The sequence below is a fragment of the Egretta garzetta genome, unplaced genomic scaffold (genome assembly GCF_000687185.1).
Source record: "Egretta garzetta isolate BGI_Z169 unplaced genomic scaffold, ASM68718v1 scaffold326, whole genome shotgun sequence".
In the NCBI taxonomy this organism is placed as follows: Eukaryota; Metazoa; Chordata; class Aves; order Pelecaniformes; family Ardeidae; genus Egretta; species Egretta garzetta.
In genome coordinates this window covers 97108-112114 of record NW_009260026.1, presented here as the reverse complement: position 1 = coordinate 112114, position 15007 = coordinate 97108, and the positions used below count along the sequence as shown (strand labels likewise).

At 45.9% G+C, this 15007-nt stretch overlaps 1 protein-coding gene across 1 annotated transcript; it reads right to left on the bottom strand.

Moving 5' to 3' along the window:
* Positions 1-4434: 4434 nt before the first annotated feature.
* Positions 4435-14926, bottom strand: LOC104128087 (5-hydroxytryptamine receptor 5B). Its single transcript, XM_009640815.2, has 2 exons — positions 14144-14926; positions 4435-4767 (listed from the first exon to the last, which is right to left on the bottom strand). Exons 1-2 carry the CDS (start codon positions 14924-14926, stop codon positions 4435-4437), a joined length of 1116 nt encoding a protein of 371 aa, XP_009639110.2.
* Between the last annotated feature and the right edge of the window lie 81 nt (positions 14927-15007).

The following is a 15007-nucleotide window of genomic DNA, read 5'->3' as shown; positions in this document are numbered from 1 at the left end:
TCCCCTCATCAGCTGCTGCTCCTACCTGGTTTCTTGGTGACTGTGCTGTAGGCTCGCTCACGAGGTACCACGCGTGGGGGCTTGTCACGGTGTGTTCTCGGGGCCAAACCCTTCTTCTCTCCTTTGTGTAGGAGGGGCTTGGGAGTTCTCATGTAAAACGGCGATTTAGAAGCCGAGACTGAAGCACGGCTGCAAGGTGGGGAGCTCCTGGGTACAACAATAAATTACTGAAGAGCTTTCATTGCGGAAGCTGCAGCACGGATGTGGGTTTCATGGAGCGAAGAGGAGCGTAGGAAGTTATTAGCATTTTCTGTTGACATTCATCTTCCAAAGCTCTTTGATTTCTGCACAATCTGTGGATTCCAACAGCACAACAAACTGAGGCCTTAATTTCAATGTAGCTGCAGGGTTCTTGGAGCCTTGCTGCAGGACACAGCGATGCCTTTCTGCGGAGCAGCTGTCTCCAGAGGGGAGTTCCGGGAGCAGATTCAGTGTCAGGAAATAAAACCCACTGCGTACAAGCAGAGGTGACTGGGGTACTCCAAGCTGGCAACTTCTCTTTGAGGAAATAAATGACCGTATGTCTAAGCACTGACAAATGATCTTTCTTTAGAACAGCTGATTTATTTTTTTTCTATTTACATATCCAAGATACTCTATCATTTATCTTCATTCACATGGGAGTTGTCCATATTTTCTTTGGTCCGTCTTGAAGCCGAGGATAACAACACAGCAGTAACGTAAGAGCTGAATGCTAATGCTTGAAGTGCCAGAAAGAGGAACGCTTGCATGCCTGATTTTACTCTTTCCTCTTTCTTCAATTAAAATAAAGTTGCAAGTTTTAATAATGAGAGTAATTAATCACAGAAATAAAGTACCAAGGGAGGTAGAAAATTATCCACAGTTCCAAGGTTTTTTAATCAAGGTTGATGACTAGCCAAGAGTTATGCTCCCTTTGCACCAAGTTACTGGGTTTGGCACGCAGATCTGTGGGTAAGAGGCTGCGCAGCAGGGCAGGGGATGGCAATGCCTTCTCTGTCTTCAAGAGGGAAGCAGCATCCAGCAGGTTAGGCCCCAACCCCAGATAACCTATTTCTTCCCTGCCATGCTAAGCTCTGATTCCATGCGATTAAAATCCAGAATTTAAAATCCTGGATATGTGCTGCTGCTCTCCTAAATGCAGACGTGCAGAGAGCCCCTGTGTGGGCAGCGGATTTTGTTGAGAGCTTTCTAAAACCGCCATAGCGAGAAGAAAGCTCCGCTCATTTCTCATCGCCTCTGGGTGTGTATGAAGCCAGGCTGCTTTCGGTGGAAACCTGTTACTGTGCAACAGCTCGCTGCTGTCACAGATGCTTGGGTGGCAGAGCACTAGTTATCTTGAGAACTTCTCCCAGGAAAATTACAGAGGCTCAGATTCACCTCCTCAGGAAGCTAAATTCATCTCTGAGGAGGCAGAGACCTGCGTCGTAAGCTACACCAGTAGCCCTGCTACCAGTTCCCAAGCTGGCTGAAGACAGCCCTGCTGCATCTTGCGTGCCAGTGCAAGCACACAGCTGCGCCGAACTGCACGGCAGCCTCCTGGCTTTATGGGGTTTCTCAAGTTCCAGGGGCCAGGCCATGGCAAAACATACCCCAAAATCTGTGTGGCTTCTCGGAAGGGTTCCTGCACCAGAACCAGAGGCTGGTGTTCCTCCAGTCAGCTGGTGCTTGAGAGCTGGAACAAAGCTCTCCCTGCTGCTGCTGCAGCCACAGCCCGCGATGGGCCTTCGCGTCGGTGCAGCAGATGTCTTCCCAGGCAGATGGGGCACGGGCACTAAAATTTGGCCAAAGCGTGATTATGGAAACTTCAGGAGTGGCCACATGCAGGAGATTTGCACACTGTTCAACAACCAGTTAAGACAACCTCTTCGTTTTCTCCTTCTGTGTCATCTCTTTGGATTTTAAGGTTTTTAGAGCTGTCGCTATCTTACGTGAAAAATTCGACTCGCTTGAAAGATTCATCAGTGGTTCTAAATAAGGCCTGCAGGTTTTAGTAACTTTTAGGCTCTTACATATGTGTCTTCCTCCTGGTTTAATTAAGCTTCCAAACACTAGTTTGAACTGCAGCTATTCCATATGCAGACAAATTGAGATTCACAAGGGAAGGCGTTTCGTAAGTTGGCATTTAAAAGTCTGAGCTGCTATCTAACAACTCTTTGAAATTCTAGGTTATTAAAATTTCTTAATTCCCACTGAAACTGAGAGGAGAAGCATCCTTGATAAACACGTGACTGTGGCACCTAAGATAAACACGTGACTGTGGCTATAGACACAGCAAGTCACACTGGAATTTCCCAGTGCTGCAGGGTGTGAATTGCAGCAGTGCCTGATCTCGTGCACCTTAAGGACCTGGAGGGATGTGCGCTTTGATAGCATTTGTTTAAATCCCTCATTTAGAAAGGAGCTGGAGCTTACCTTGGTTTAAGTTTCCCATATAGCTGAGATTAAGCTCAAACTGACATCACCAGGTACAGGAATCATGTTAGGCTGCACTGCAATGAACTCAGCTTTACAGTTAAGCAAGTAAAGGCACCATCGTTTTTCTGTTTTGCAGACTACAGTATACAGACACGATAATACCTCTCTGACATGGCTGTTAAGTACGTCAGTCCCTAGCAGACGGAAATACACCTCGCTGCTGTCGCCCGTGAGAGACTACCAGGATACCAGGACTTTGGGAGGAGCTTTGTGGTCAGTACTCGCGTCGATGTGATGCCTGTTAGCGTGGTAACTGTCATGAGGCTGAGTGTGATGCACTGCAGGGAGCTCAAGATGCCAGTGGTGTACGCTGCTGGAGCTGAAATTCATGACTTGTAGTCATTCCGTGCAGTTTTGTGGTGTTTGCCTGAGAGCACGCTTTGAATCAAAGAGTTGCTTAAGCAGCAGAAAACACACAACTGGCAGAGAAAGGCAGCGTAGAAGGTTAAGCCTCAGCTTCAACAGGAGCTGCGACGTCGCCCAGCCCCGTAGGAGCTGCGATGTTTTGCCCTTACAGTACCTAAAGGAGCCTTAGGAGGAGGTGGGAGAGGGTGCTGGGGCTCTGTGTCAGTAAAAAGCTGCCATGCTAGAAATACTCAGAAGTGCTGTCAGCAGCCCCCCTCGGGGAAGGGGAGGAAGTAAAACCCACCAGAGAAACAAATGCGGAAAGAGAGAGACTTGTCAGTATGCATGGAAATATTTATCTTTTAATATATTTATGCACATATTGTTAGGACAGGGGTGTGTTACATCTTGGAAAAATGCTTTAAGGCTTGGTTTTTGAGTCACTTTGGAGTTTTCAGAGACACTTAGACCCGATGACATCAATACTTTTCTTACAGTAGGAAGAAGTCGATGCAAGCTGACAAATTGTGGAATTCACTCAGGTAAGGTGATGAGCACAACATTTGGGGTGCAAGGACCCCAGACAGCACGGTGCAGATACTCATGTGCTGCTGCCAAGCGGCCGCATGTCACTGCCAGCAAACCCGGTGACTGAATACAGGACGTTTGGTGTTTGTAACACAAATGCATGCTTAGTTTTATGGTAGCATGAAATAATAATGCATACCGTCCCCCTTTGCTTGGAGGTATCAGATGCCTATGTTGAGCTCACCTGGGTTTCAGAAAACAAGGAGAGCCTGAGCCCTGCGGAGTGAGAGAGTACAGTCCAGGTGAAAGCTGCGTGCTAAATGTTCCTCCTGTGCAAGCGGGTGTGAGCACATTCTCAGTAGCTCTGAGTAATTTTACTCTTGGCTCTAAAATTTCACTTAACCCCAGGGGACATAACTGACCTGTATTTCACCAAGACTTCCCATCAGGGACTGCTGCTTGCTAGAGAACACGCGGCCCTTCAGTTATACTAGGGCATGTTTTTGAGCTGCTTGGTCATCCATTTTAATTTCACATCAATTCAACAACTGATTGAGTACAGCATGCTTATTCCCTTCCAAATAAATCTCAGAAATGAAGCCAGCATCCTGCCCATATCACAAACATTTCAGTATTGCTCAATTAGCAGTTCCCACTGGTGCCTTTACTAATGATGAGCGAGCTACAAAATGGCACCTGTAGCTGGTTAGATGACATCAGTCCAGTTAGGCCTGACACTCCTGGTGTTAGACACATACAGTGCTTTGCTTGCAGACCTTAACACACATTGCTTCAAAGATCAGACGGGAGGTATTCACTGCTTCGATCTTCTTTGCCAAACCCTGGAGCAGCATCTATTTGCAAGGCGGAACTGTAAACTGTCAGTAGGTTTATATCCAAACATCTTCCATCTTCTTTTTCATTGTTCCTAAATCCCCTTGGGTAGCTCTTGCACATGAAAACTGTACATATCATGGGCATGTTTCCCTCAAGAAACCTCTGTATTATGCAACAAAGGAATCATTTTCTCCTCTGTGTCCCCTTTTATCTCTGCTTTACAAAAAGGTTCTTGAAGGCATTGTTGTAATTTTTGTTAAATGCTGTATAAATGAGAGGATTAAAGAAAGAATTGGAGTAGCCAAGCCAAAGAAAGATGCTTTTCCAGACGGGTGGGATGTTGCAGGAACAGAGGGGACTTATTAATTCTGTGATGAAGAACGGGATCCAGCACAGTACAAAAACTCCAATTAGGATGCCAACCATCAGAGCTGCCTTTTTCTCTTTCTGTTCTCTCCATGTTTCTCCATCTGTCTGGAAAGTGATAGCTGCATGACGAGCTGTAAACACCATCTGTGGTTCATGCGAAGCTTCCTTCACCTCAAAACAAAAGCAAACAGGGATTCTTACCAAGACAATTTGTTTGAGTGAAGTAATACATTTAAATGACAGCACGGCATCTGTGCACCTACCACAAAAGGCTCCAACTCCGTTCCTTCCATGCTAAAAGAAAGAAAATGCCCCAGAGTGCCAAAATTACCAGGCTTCTCGTGATGTTGGGAAAGCTGCTGAATGTGACTGACAAACAAAGCTAAATAAAGACTAACTGATGCCATGTATGTGTGGCGGGCATTTTTTTTCGGTTTATTTTTGGATGCCTTGACACCTAGTGGGAAATCAGGGTCTTAAGGATGACTAACAAAGGAACGTGCCTTCTGCCTACCAGACTCTCCTATACTGCTGCATAACCTCTGGGGTTCCTCAGGCCTGAATTGTAAATGAGTTTCATCCCATTGCAGGCCCTTTGGGTCATTTCCCTAAGGTATCAGGGAGGGACCTGCCCAAAATGCCCGCTTGTCAACAACAAGATAGAGCTACAAGATTTCAGCCTGGCTGCCTGGATGCAGAGGCCAAAATCCCATCCCTGGTGGGTGCAGGAGCTTGGCACTACCACTTGTTCTGCAGAAGGGACAAAGCATACCCCAAAAAACTCAGCTAAATGTGCAAGAAAATTTTTCCATTGGACCCTTTTTAAATGAAAGAATGGGATTTCAATTAAATGAAAGTTTTAAGAAATGCGTCTGATCTTTGGAAAATGCCGTTATTTCATTACCCCCCCCAAAATCATAAATGCCCGAAATAAAATAGAGTACTTTTTAAGAAATGCGTCTGATCTTTGGAAAATGCCGGTATTTCATTACCCCCCCAAAATCATAAATGCCCGAAATAGAGTACTTTGAAAGATTTCAGTGTAAAGTAAACCCAGCAAGAAGAGCCCCTTATGAAAGAACTCGGGTGCCTTCTGCTCTGCCTTGACAGAGGCCATCTCATCACTGGCGCTTCTGCCTCCTGGAGAGGGACAGAGCAGTGCCAGCTGCAGCCTGGTCACAGTGCCAACACAGTATGTGACAATGGGAGCATAAGGATTCACCTGAAATGACGCACCCTCGGGCACTGTGCCACCATTTTGAATTAGCTTATAAAATACTCTGGTAGTACTCAAAGAAAAGCTTTGCTGGAAAGGCAGCATTTTCTGGTCCTCATTTTCTCTCTTCTGTCGCCTGTCCTTTATTTCACTCAGATCTACTTGGTATTCTCACAAAAAGTACTCCATTGCCAGAAAAACACCATTTCAATCAGCCTTCAGGTCAAACTCTGGCTTCAACAGAAGTTACACAAGAGAGGGGAAAACGTCAGCTACTCCAGGCTGCTGACGGTGCTTCTTGTCTCCTCTCTTGCCAAGGGCAAGACATTCATCTGTGCAGAGAGTACAGCACGGTGCTCTGGGTGGCAGCGAGACTGTGGCAAAAAGGTTCTGGGCACAAATTATTGACCTGCTTAGAGTCTATCCAGAAAAATATACTCCTTTGTGACTTTAATCTGAAGATGAATGTATCTGCGTGTTTGAAGTTCTCCTAGGCCCTACAAAGAGCAGTAAAATAAACAGTTTAAAGGTGCAACCTGAGGCTCTAAAATTTGCCTAAGTGATAATTCACAGGCACCGCAAGACTTTGACACCACTCTAAAGACAGCTTGTTGTTAAATTAGCTACCTATTCCACATGCGCGTGCCACCTTTGTGCAAGCTTTATAATAGATGGAGAGTCTCTATTTAACATGAGCACAGCAACTCAGAGAGAGAAGCACTGGCAATGGCTAAACAATCACTCTTCAAGATGGATATCCCTGTCTTCACCCCCAGACATCAGACACGGCTGCAGGATGTAAGAACAGCAGATTACGGGCATGGGCAAATAATGGAGGAAAATGAAAATCACATCTGTCCTGACAATTAAAATGGGACACCCCTCATGTAGCAAGGATCACACCATTTGTCTGCAGAAGGACTTGCTCTGCACATCCTTAATCACGCTCTGCAAAAAGGGATGAATGTATGACACGAGGACAAATTTGTGACAAGCAACCCTGAAAGATTACGTCTTAGCCCTGAGGAATAACTACATAAGTATGCCTCTTGGGAAGAGCCACACAAAGGACTTTGTCGCTAGCATTGGGCATAGGTACTATATTTAACCTTCCACTCTTACTCAAAAGACAGAGCTTGCAGTGTGCCACCATCAAATCAGGGCCTTTTCTTTTCAGGTTTGAGAAGGCTTGTGACTGAACCACAGAATTTACTAGTAGTGACTCGTCTATCACTTAATTACGTACTGTGAGAAAAAGTTACTGAATGTATTTTGATAGCAGATACCACAGCCCTCAGGTGTTTTCCCTAATGCAGCATGCATTTGCAGCCTGGGCAAGCTCCCACTGAAATCAGAGGAATTTCCACAAACTCCACATGTTGTTAGATCAGGGCTCTGAGTACTAAACAGCAAGTGAAAACAGATCCTGGTATTTTTTGTAAATTACAGGACAGCAGTTGTCTTCCTATCTACATAATTTCTACTTTCTCTGTTATCATAGCTGTTTTTTCAATTATTTTTGACTAGTTCTGCATGGGACTTCTGAATAATGTTGTAATAACAGTAATAGTAATAAAAGTGCAAATAGAAGCCTGGTGCTTTAGAAAAAATAATGGGATCTCTCATGGAATCTTCCATTAAGTAAACTGCATAAATATCCCTGGCAGACTGGAGATACTTTGCTTCAGTTTTTCCATAAGAAATCCTTTGAAAGGATACACAAGAAGTTAACTAGCACCCCTGCTCAGCAAGGTCCTTCAGCCTGTGCCTTCAACAGGACTCACACAAGCATTTAAACCATGGAAGCTGTATGAAAGCCCAGCTTTCCATGACCATCAGCATCTAATGCTTACCCTGTACGTCGTTTCCAGCTGACCAGCCGCGCATGCTGTGAACGACCCTCGCTCAGTCGGCGCTCTGTCAGGCTCGCCCGCCACGACACCTGCCTCTCAGGCATTCCCGGCATGGGGTACCGCTCCGATTGCCAGCCCCTGGCGGGAGCGCTGCCACTTGGCAGACCTGTGATCCACTGGCCAGCTGCTCCTGGCTTGCGCCATCGCAAAAGGGACCAGACCTTACGCAGGGTTTCTAGCAAGGCCCTGTGCTCAGCGCTGCTGTGCTTAGTGCCCCTGGTAAATGTGACAGCTTTGTGGTCCCGTGCTCCCTCCCTGCCTGGTCACCATATACACCTACAACAGGACTGCCGGCATCTCATCCCTGCTGTGGGGAGCGATTCATCAAGGGACAAGTCCACTAGATTTTTAAAGTTAAACACAGATTTAATTTGAAGTGCTGTTCATATCAGAAAATAAGCACCAGTAAAGATTGCAAAGCTGGGAAAGCCCAAACTCTCATTAGCATTTCAAATTTTTAAATTTTCTTTGCTCTATGATTTGCTGCAGACCTGATTCATCTCCTTGGCCTGGCTGGTGAAAGATTATCCTTGCTACAACTATCAACCCCCAAAACTATGTTGTCAGGGCTGTTAGTTATAAGCCTACCCACACAAAGTACATGGAAAGAAAATTAGTCTATTGTAGGCAAACACTCTTGTAGTACACAGTGCTGGTGGGGGAACCATGCTACAGGATTCCTCCCTTATGCAGGCATGGGGTAACCCACTGTACTTTGGCATTGACTGAACAAGAGCACAGGCAAAAAGATTATGAGTTGCTTTCCAGCCTTGCCAGTTGTGATTTTCGTGAACTAAATGCACCTCTCGCTGTAACAAATCTGCGGTTTCCAGTGTCAATGCTGGGGGCTTTGCATGACTCCAATTCCTAATGTAAGTCACAATACCTGACTGTTATCCCTGTGCCACATGGAACAAAGGACAAGCCCAACATAAAACCTTTCTCCAAATTTTGGGCCTAGAGAGCAAGCTGTGATGGGGAAAAGGTGGTCACAGACTGCAAATTAAAGCAATCCATGAAGATGCCTCAGTTTATACTGGGGACATCTCTCATACGTGACCATCTCTGCACGGTGTTGCACACTCTTCTCACTCGGTGGTTAGCAGCACACTATGCCTCGGGCACAGATTTCCTTCCATCCATCCAGGAGCTGCGAGTCAGGAGTAGAGGGGGAAAAAGCTGATATGAAAGGACTGCTACTCTGAAGCCAGAGCTAGGTTCTGAATTCATGAAATCAGCTATTTCCAGGACAACAGGCTCTGAGAAGTACAGAGATGACTGCTTTCCAGTGAAAGTATCATAAAGAGACTTAAATGAAGGAAAAGAGCTCTCAAGTACAGATTCTTCTACAGACACAAAGGAGTTTGGGTTTCATTTCAGAAGTCATTCTTCTGTACACTGATTAGCAGCTACAGCTCAGTGCCACTTCTGTTGTCTGTCCCCAGTAAATTACTACTACTTGAATACTGGCTGTATGTTCCTAGAGCTGTATGTTCCCAATTCCTGTGTTCCTACCAGCGTTATAAAAAGCATGCCACCAAGGAGCTTCTGATGAAACCCCTTGATTTAAAATGTTCCTTGTAGCTTTAATGATTGTTATTACTGGTCCTTCGTGGCAGGTACTGTGTATGTGTTTGTACTGTACCTCCAGGGCCTGCAATAACAAAACAACAGTAAAGATGATAAACATCAATCAAATCTGGCTTACCACCACAAATTCAGGGGTTTGCCTATTACAGTGTGATTCAGCAAAGATCGTTACTGCCTCAGTGCAGCTTTGGCGTACTTCTTGCTCTTGGAACAAGAACATGAGGCACTGAAATGCACAATGAAGGATCAAAACACAGGATGTCTACACTTTCTTGGATGCTCCACCGATATGACAAACAGTACATCTGATAGGGAAAAGAACACCTGCTTTCTCTCACAGGATTTTCTTCTGCTGTAAGCAGGAATAGCTTTGCATTTCTCCCAGGAAATCGACAGCAACTCCACTTTGCTTCCTGCCTCACCTTTCCACTATCCGACGTCTGCTGGCACTCTTAGGGGCAGTTGTGCTTCATTTCCTGTCCCATCTCTTCTACTTGTACAGTCAGAGGCAGAAATAAGAAATAGAAGGCCTGAGACTCCTTCAGAGAAGGAGCATCTGTTGCTCTCCCATATCGTCCTGACCGGTGACGTGGGTTGGAGAGGCTGAACGGGCCAAGGTGCAGAACAACACTGCACTGTTGGAGCTCCGGGGCCTGATACTATCTGAAGTGGGAAAGACTCTCACAAAATTGATAAGGTTTGGATTAGGCCTAATTACTTCTACACTATACAAGGTACTTTGAGAGGGGAGAAAGAAAAAAAAAAACAACCCAACCATCAACTGAACTTGATTTTTAACTCCTCATATGGAAATTTAATCCTGACTCTGCAATTGCTACGTGTAAGTAATCCTCACACTCAAGATTCTGTCATTCTTGGTTTTGCTGGGCAAAACCAATGCTACAAATAACTTCATTGATTTAAAAAAGCACTATCCAGCACTATCTGCTGTTTTTCAAGCAGTCTCATTTATTTCAATTGGACTATTTACAGAGAGAATTATTACCTACTGTCACCAAGGTGTGACAGAGTATAGCTCTCTGTCAGTGATGGTATGTCACTAGTTTTTTTAGGAGGGTCACGCATCAGTATTGACTGTAGGATTCACTGCTTAATGAGTTTCATCATTAGCAAACGAATAATTTTACAAGCACCTACCTAATTTAGGGTCCCAATTCTGCAATTTTTTTGTTTCAAGGGAAAGTAGGAAATGAGCTCTCATTAAAACTGGAAGCACCTCACATGTTTCATGTCATCTCCCTGACCTTATTTTTTTTCAAAGACTTTACGAAGTGTTTTTCAAAAACATAAGTAAAATTTTCACCAAACCCAACTTAAAATAGTTATTCTGTGACTATTCTATTCAGCACCTCTATGAGTACAGAAACCTACCATATGTATGCCAGCTCTCAGCTCGGAGACAGCTGCCCTTTCTGTCTATATATACATACATACACATGCACAGTAGCAACCTGCAAAGCACTTTGGTGCCTGTTGGCTGAAAAGCACTGTGCAAAAACATTAAGGTATCATCATAATTGTTCTACTTGGTGTATCGGTTTCTTCAAAGCATTTCTACTGGCATATGAGTACTATGACCTCAACTCTTCTCCTCATTAAATGAACTTGCCAGTATTAACCAGCTACCCTGCTGGGTACACCTCAGGCCACAAACGGTAGCCCTGGCATGCAGTTCCAACTCAGGACTACCTGACAGCTAATTCCTGAGTGCAACACGGACATCTCTGCCAGCAGGGATCACCGCTGTTAGTACTCACCTGCAGCCTGGGAAGCACTGCCAGCCTTTGGCATCGGCTGCCGAAAGCCCCTCTAACGGCAGGTCAGCTAGTGCAGGGCACCCGAGGCGAGAACTGACATTGATGCAGAGGGCACTTCACACTCAGTGACAACAGAAAAATGTTGCAGGGTGAGCACAACAGGTGAGCATTCTCAGAGAAGGAAGGGATGAAAGAAAGTAAAGATAGGAAAGACTCTGGATGAGAAAGAAACAGAAAATTAGAGTGAGTTGACGGGCAAAACAAGATTAAGTGGAACAGAATTTGCCCCATCAGAGAGAAGGACAGCGCTGACAGTGACAGCCTCATTACCCCCAAATGTGGAGACGCAAAGCTGGATCACCTCACCAGGTTTGCCACGTACCCTGCCAAGCTCTTTGTGTTTGCACGTTGGAAAAAAAAAAAAGGGTTTTGCCAAAGGAACAGTAGTGATGTATCTGAAGATTCTTCTCCAGAATTCATTAGGGACCTGCTACTTTTCCTGTGAACGTGATGGATCCTGCTCCTATAAGCTTAAAAGGGATCAGGATAAAACTCAGTGAGTAAGTCTCAGTCTCTTAACTTAGAAAGAAAACTGGGAAGAAACGCACCCTGAATGCCAGCTCCCTTGACCCATGGGTTCATTTAATGTAGATGTGTGCAGCTGGGCATCAGCTTTTCCTTTAGATGATGAGTAAAGGCTTGCATGTGCATCACAAAACTCTTTATTTAAGCCAGCAAACCAAGCTGCTGGGACAATGGGAAAGGTTGCCCTATATATACCAGATGCAGACTCAAGAATCAGTTACAAAAGGAGAAGTCAATATGTCAATCACTGCAAATATAAGAAAGATGAAGAACTGCTGGCTTGAGCATTTGCTGGTACTGCAATAACAGCTCTACTGGCAACCCCTCCAGAATGGGTATTCAGCTCACGCTGACAGGAGCTCTTTTGTCAGTATAGCCTAAACCAGCTCCCAGACACTGCATCAGCATAAAGCATTTACCTGCTAGCCTAGCTGTGCCCACGCAAGGGCATTTGCAGACAGAACTATGACAATTAGGAGCCAGACACTTTCATGTTAAAACTGACATACCAACAGTGTGTCTCTGTGTAGGCTAAAACGTAAGCAGCAATGCCTCGGTTCACTTAGCTTCCCAGAATTTTAGATTCCAAACAACTAGTCCTGTACGAGTATGTGTATATGTAAAAGATAAAGCATGCAAAACCACTACAAATATTCAGTTAGCTTTTGTGCTTGGAAAGATTATACATTAACTCCAAGCAATACATTCATCATACTTACGACGACTTGGAACGAAATTTGGTGCAAACCAGAGGATGAAGGCCACAGGAAAAAAAAAGAATGCCACTAGAGGAGACATTCTCATCTTTTCTAACATATTTTATGCTTTTGCATAGAAGACAGCTTCATAAATCAATTTATATTAAAAAATCTTCAAGACATTACGATGCAAATCTGCAAGTTTGGCTGCATATAATTGCTAGTGCTGTCATCTCTTGCTAGAATCAGGGGACACGATCTATGGACTTCTATTTGTGACCGTAATGTTTCCTACCATCGCTCCAAATCAAAGTTAGAGGGATTTAGCAGAGGAGTGAGGCCTGAAGGATTAGCCCCAACTGAACAGAAACATTCCATGTCTCTTTAGGTACCTCTAACACCCACACAGTTCATCTTTTGTTATTGGGAAGGGACTGGACTTAGGAAGTACCACATGCAATCACAAAAACATGAAGAATCATTTCCACAGGTAGGAGCGAGAGTAAAGAGTATGTAACAGAAAGTGGAGAGACTTTACAGAGAGCATTACCGAGTACCTTGGCAACATGGCATGGGTGACAGTGTCGTCATGCAGAAAGCCTGACTTAATGGGACACAAGGGGCCAACCCCAACCCTTCCGCAGGGCCAGAGCTTTCCTGTCAGGTAGGTGTATCGCTGAAATGAATGAGACCTCCCACATGTCTAGGGCTTTGAGGGATTACAGGCAATGTTTAGGATAAGAAGGAGGAGGACGTGTTTTTTTAAGACAGCTGGTAATTTTAAAATAGAAACAATTCATCGCTCGTTGCTTCAATACTATGCAGTGAGCAGCATGTTCCCAGTATTCAAGGTAAAATAGCCCAAGCACATAAATAGTATAATTTGCTTATTGAAAATCTATTCAGACAGCAATAGATCCCACACGAAGTCTGTACTGATAGATAGAAGTGCGTGCATTTACTCCGTGCACAACTAGGGATCTGTTTGTCTTTGTTTACCCCATCAACACTGTAAAAAAATAAAGAGGAAAAAAACCCAATGAATAGCAAATTCAGACTAAAGAGATGATTTTTAAATGTCTCTCCAGACTGACAGTGAATGCACCTGACACTCTTACAGATTACAGGCAATGTTTAGGATAAGAAGGAGGAGGACGTGTTTTTTTAAGACAGCTGGTAATTTTAAAATAGAAACAATTCATCGCTCGTTGCTTCAATACTATGCAGTGAGCAGCATGTTCCCAGTATTCAAGGTAAAATAGCCCAAGCACATAAATAGTATAATTTGCTTATTGAAAATCTATTCAGACAGCAATAGATCCCACACGAAGTCTGTACTGATAGATAGAAGTGCGTGCATTTACTCCGTGCACAACTAGGGATCTGTTTGTCTTTGTTTACCCCATCAACACTGTAAAAAAATAAAGAGGAAAAAAACCCAATGAATAGCAAATTCAGACTAAAGAGATGATTTTTAAATGTCTCTCCAGACTGACAGTGAATGCACCTGACACTCTTACAGCACGCTTAAGAAAAAAATGAGAATAAAACTCTTCTCCAAGAGTGGTGCTTTTTAACTGGCTAATTACCGCTCGCGTCCCATCTGCAACAGAGCTAAATTCACACGAGAGCCCCAAGGCATGTCTCAGTCTTCTCGCTGTGCCGAAACCACTGATGCGGGGGTGACAGCTGGGAGCAGACGAGAAGCAGGAGCGCGGGTGCCTGGGGGAGGCTGCGGGGGCTCTCCTCCCTGTCCCCCACCCTTACCTGGGCAGTCTCAGGCAGGGGCACCACGGCGTTCCTCCTGCGGCCCACCATGCGGAACTTGGCTGCCTTGTATATCTTCCAGTAGACGAAGAGCACCACGCAGAGAGGCAGGTAGAAAGCCCCGCCAGTGGAGACGATGGTGTAGGAGGGCTCCTGGCTGACCTGGCAGCGCTGCTGCTCAGGGCTGTAGGTCTCCCCCCAGCCAAAGAGGGGGGAGAGGGAGATGGTGGCAGAGAGCGCCCAGGTGAGAGCAATCATGACGTTGGAGATGCGGCGGCGGGTGAGCAGCGTGTACTCCAGGTGGCGGGTGATGGACCAGTACCGGTCCAGGGCGATGGCGGTGACGTTCCAGATGCTGGCCGTACAGCACAGCACGTCGAAGCAGACCCACACGAGGCACAGCTCCCGGCCCAGCCGCCACCGCCGCCCGGCCGACAGCTCCTTCACCAAGCTCAGCGGCATCACCAGGGCCGCCACCAGCACGTCCGACACCGCTGTGGAGGCCACGAGGTTGTGGGGCACCCGGTGGAAAGCCTTCACTCGCAGGATGGTCGCCAGCACCAGCAGGTTCCAGAGGAAGGTGGCCACGGTCAGGAGCACCAGCAGGGTCAGGATGAGGACGGTGAAGATGGAGAAGGGCTCCCGGCTCCTCCATGTGCTGCCACCCACCAGCGCGGAGGCAGCCGAGGAGGCGTTGGCATCCACGTTGGCTGACGAGGTGTTGGCGCCCATGTTGGCCTGGCACTGGCCCCGTGGGGTGCAGGGGCCCAGGGTCTCTGCCATGCCTGGGACGGGGGCTCGGCCCCTCGCTACTGTTGCACACGAGCACTCTCCCCCTTCCCAGGCCGCCTGCCGCCCCGGCGC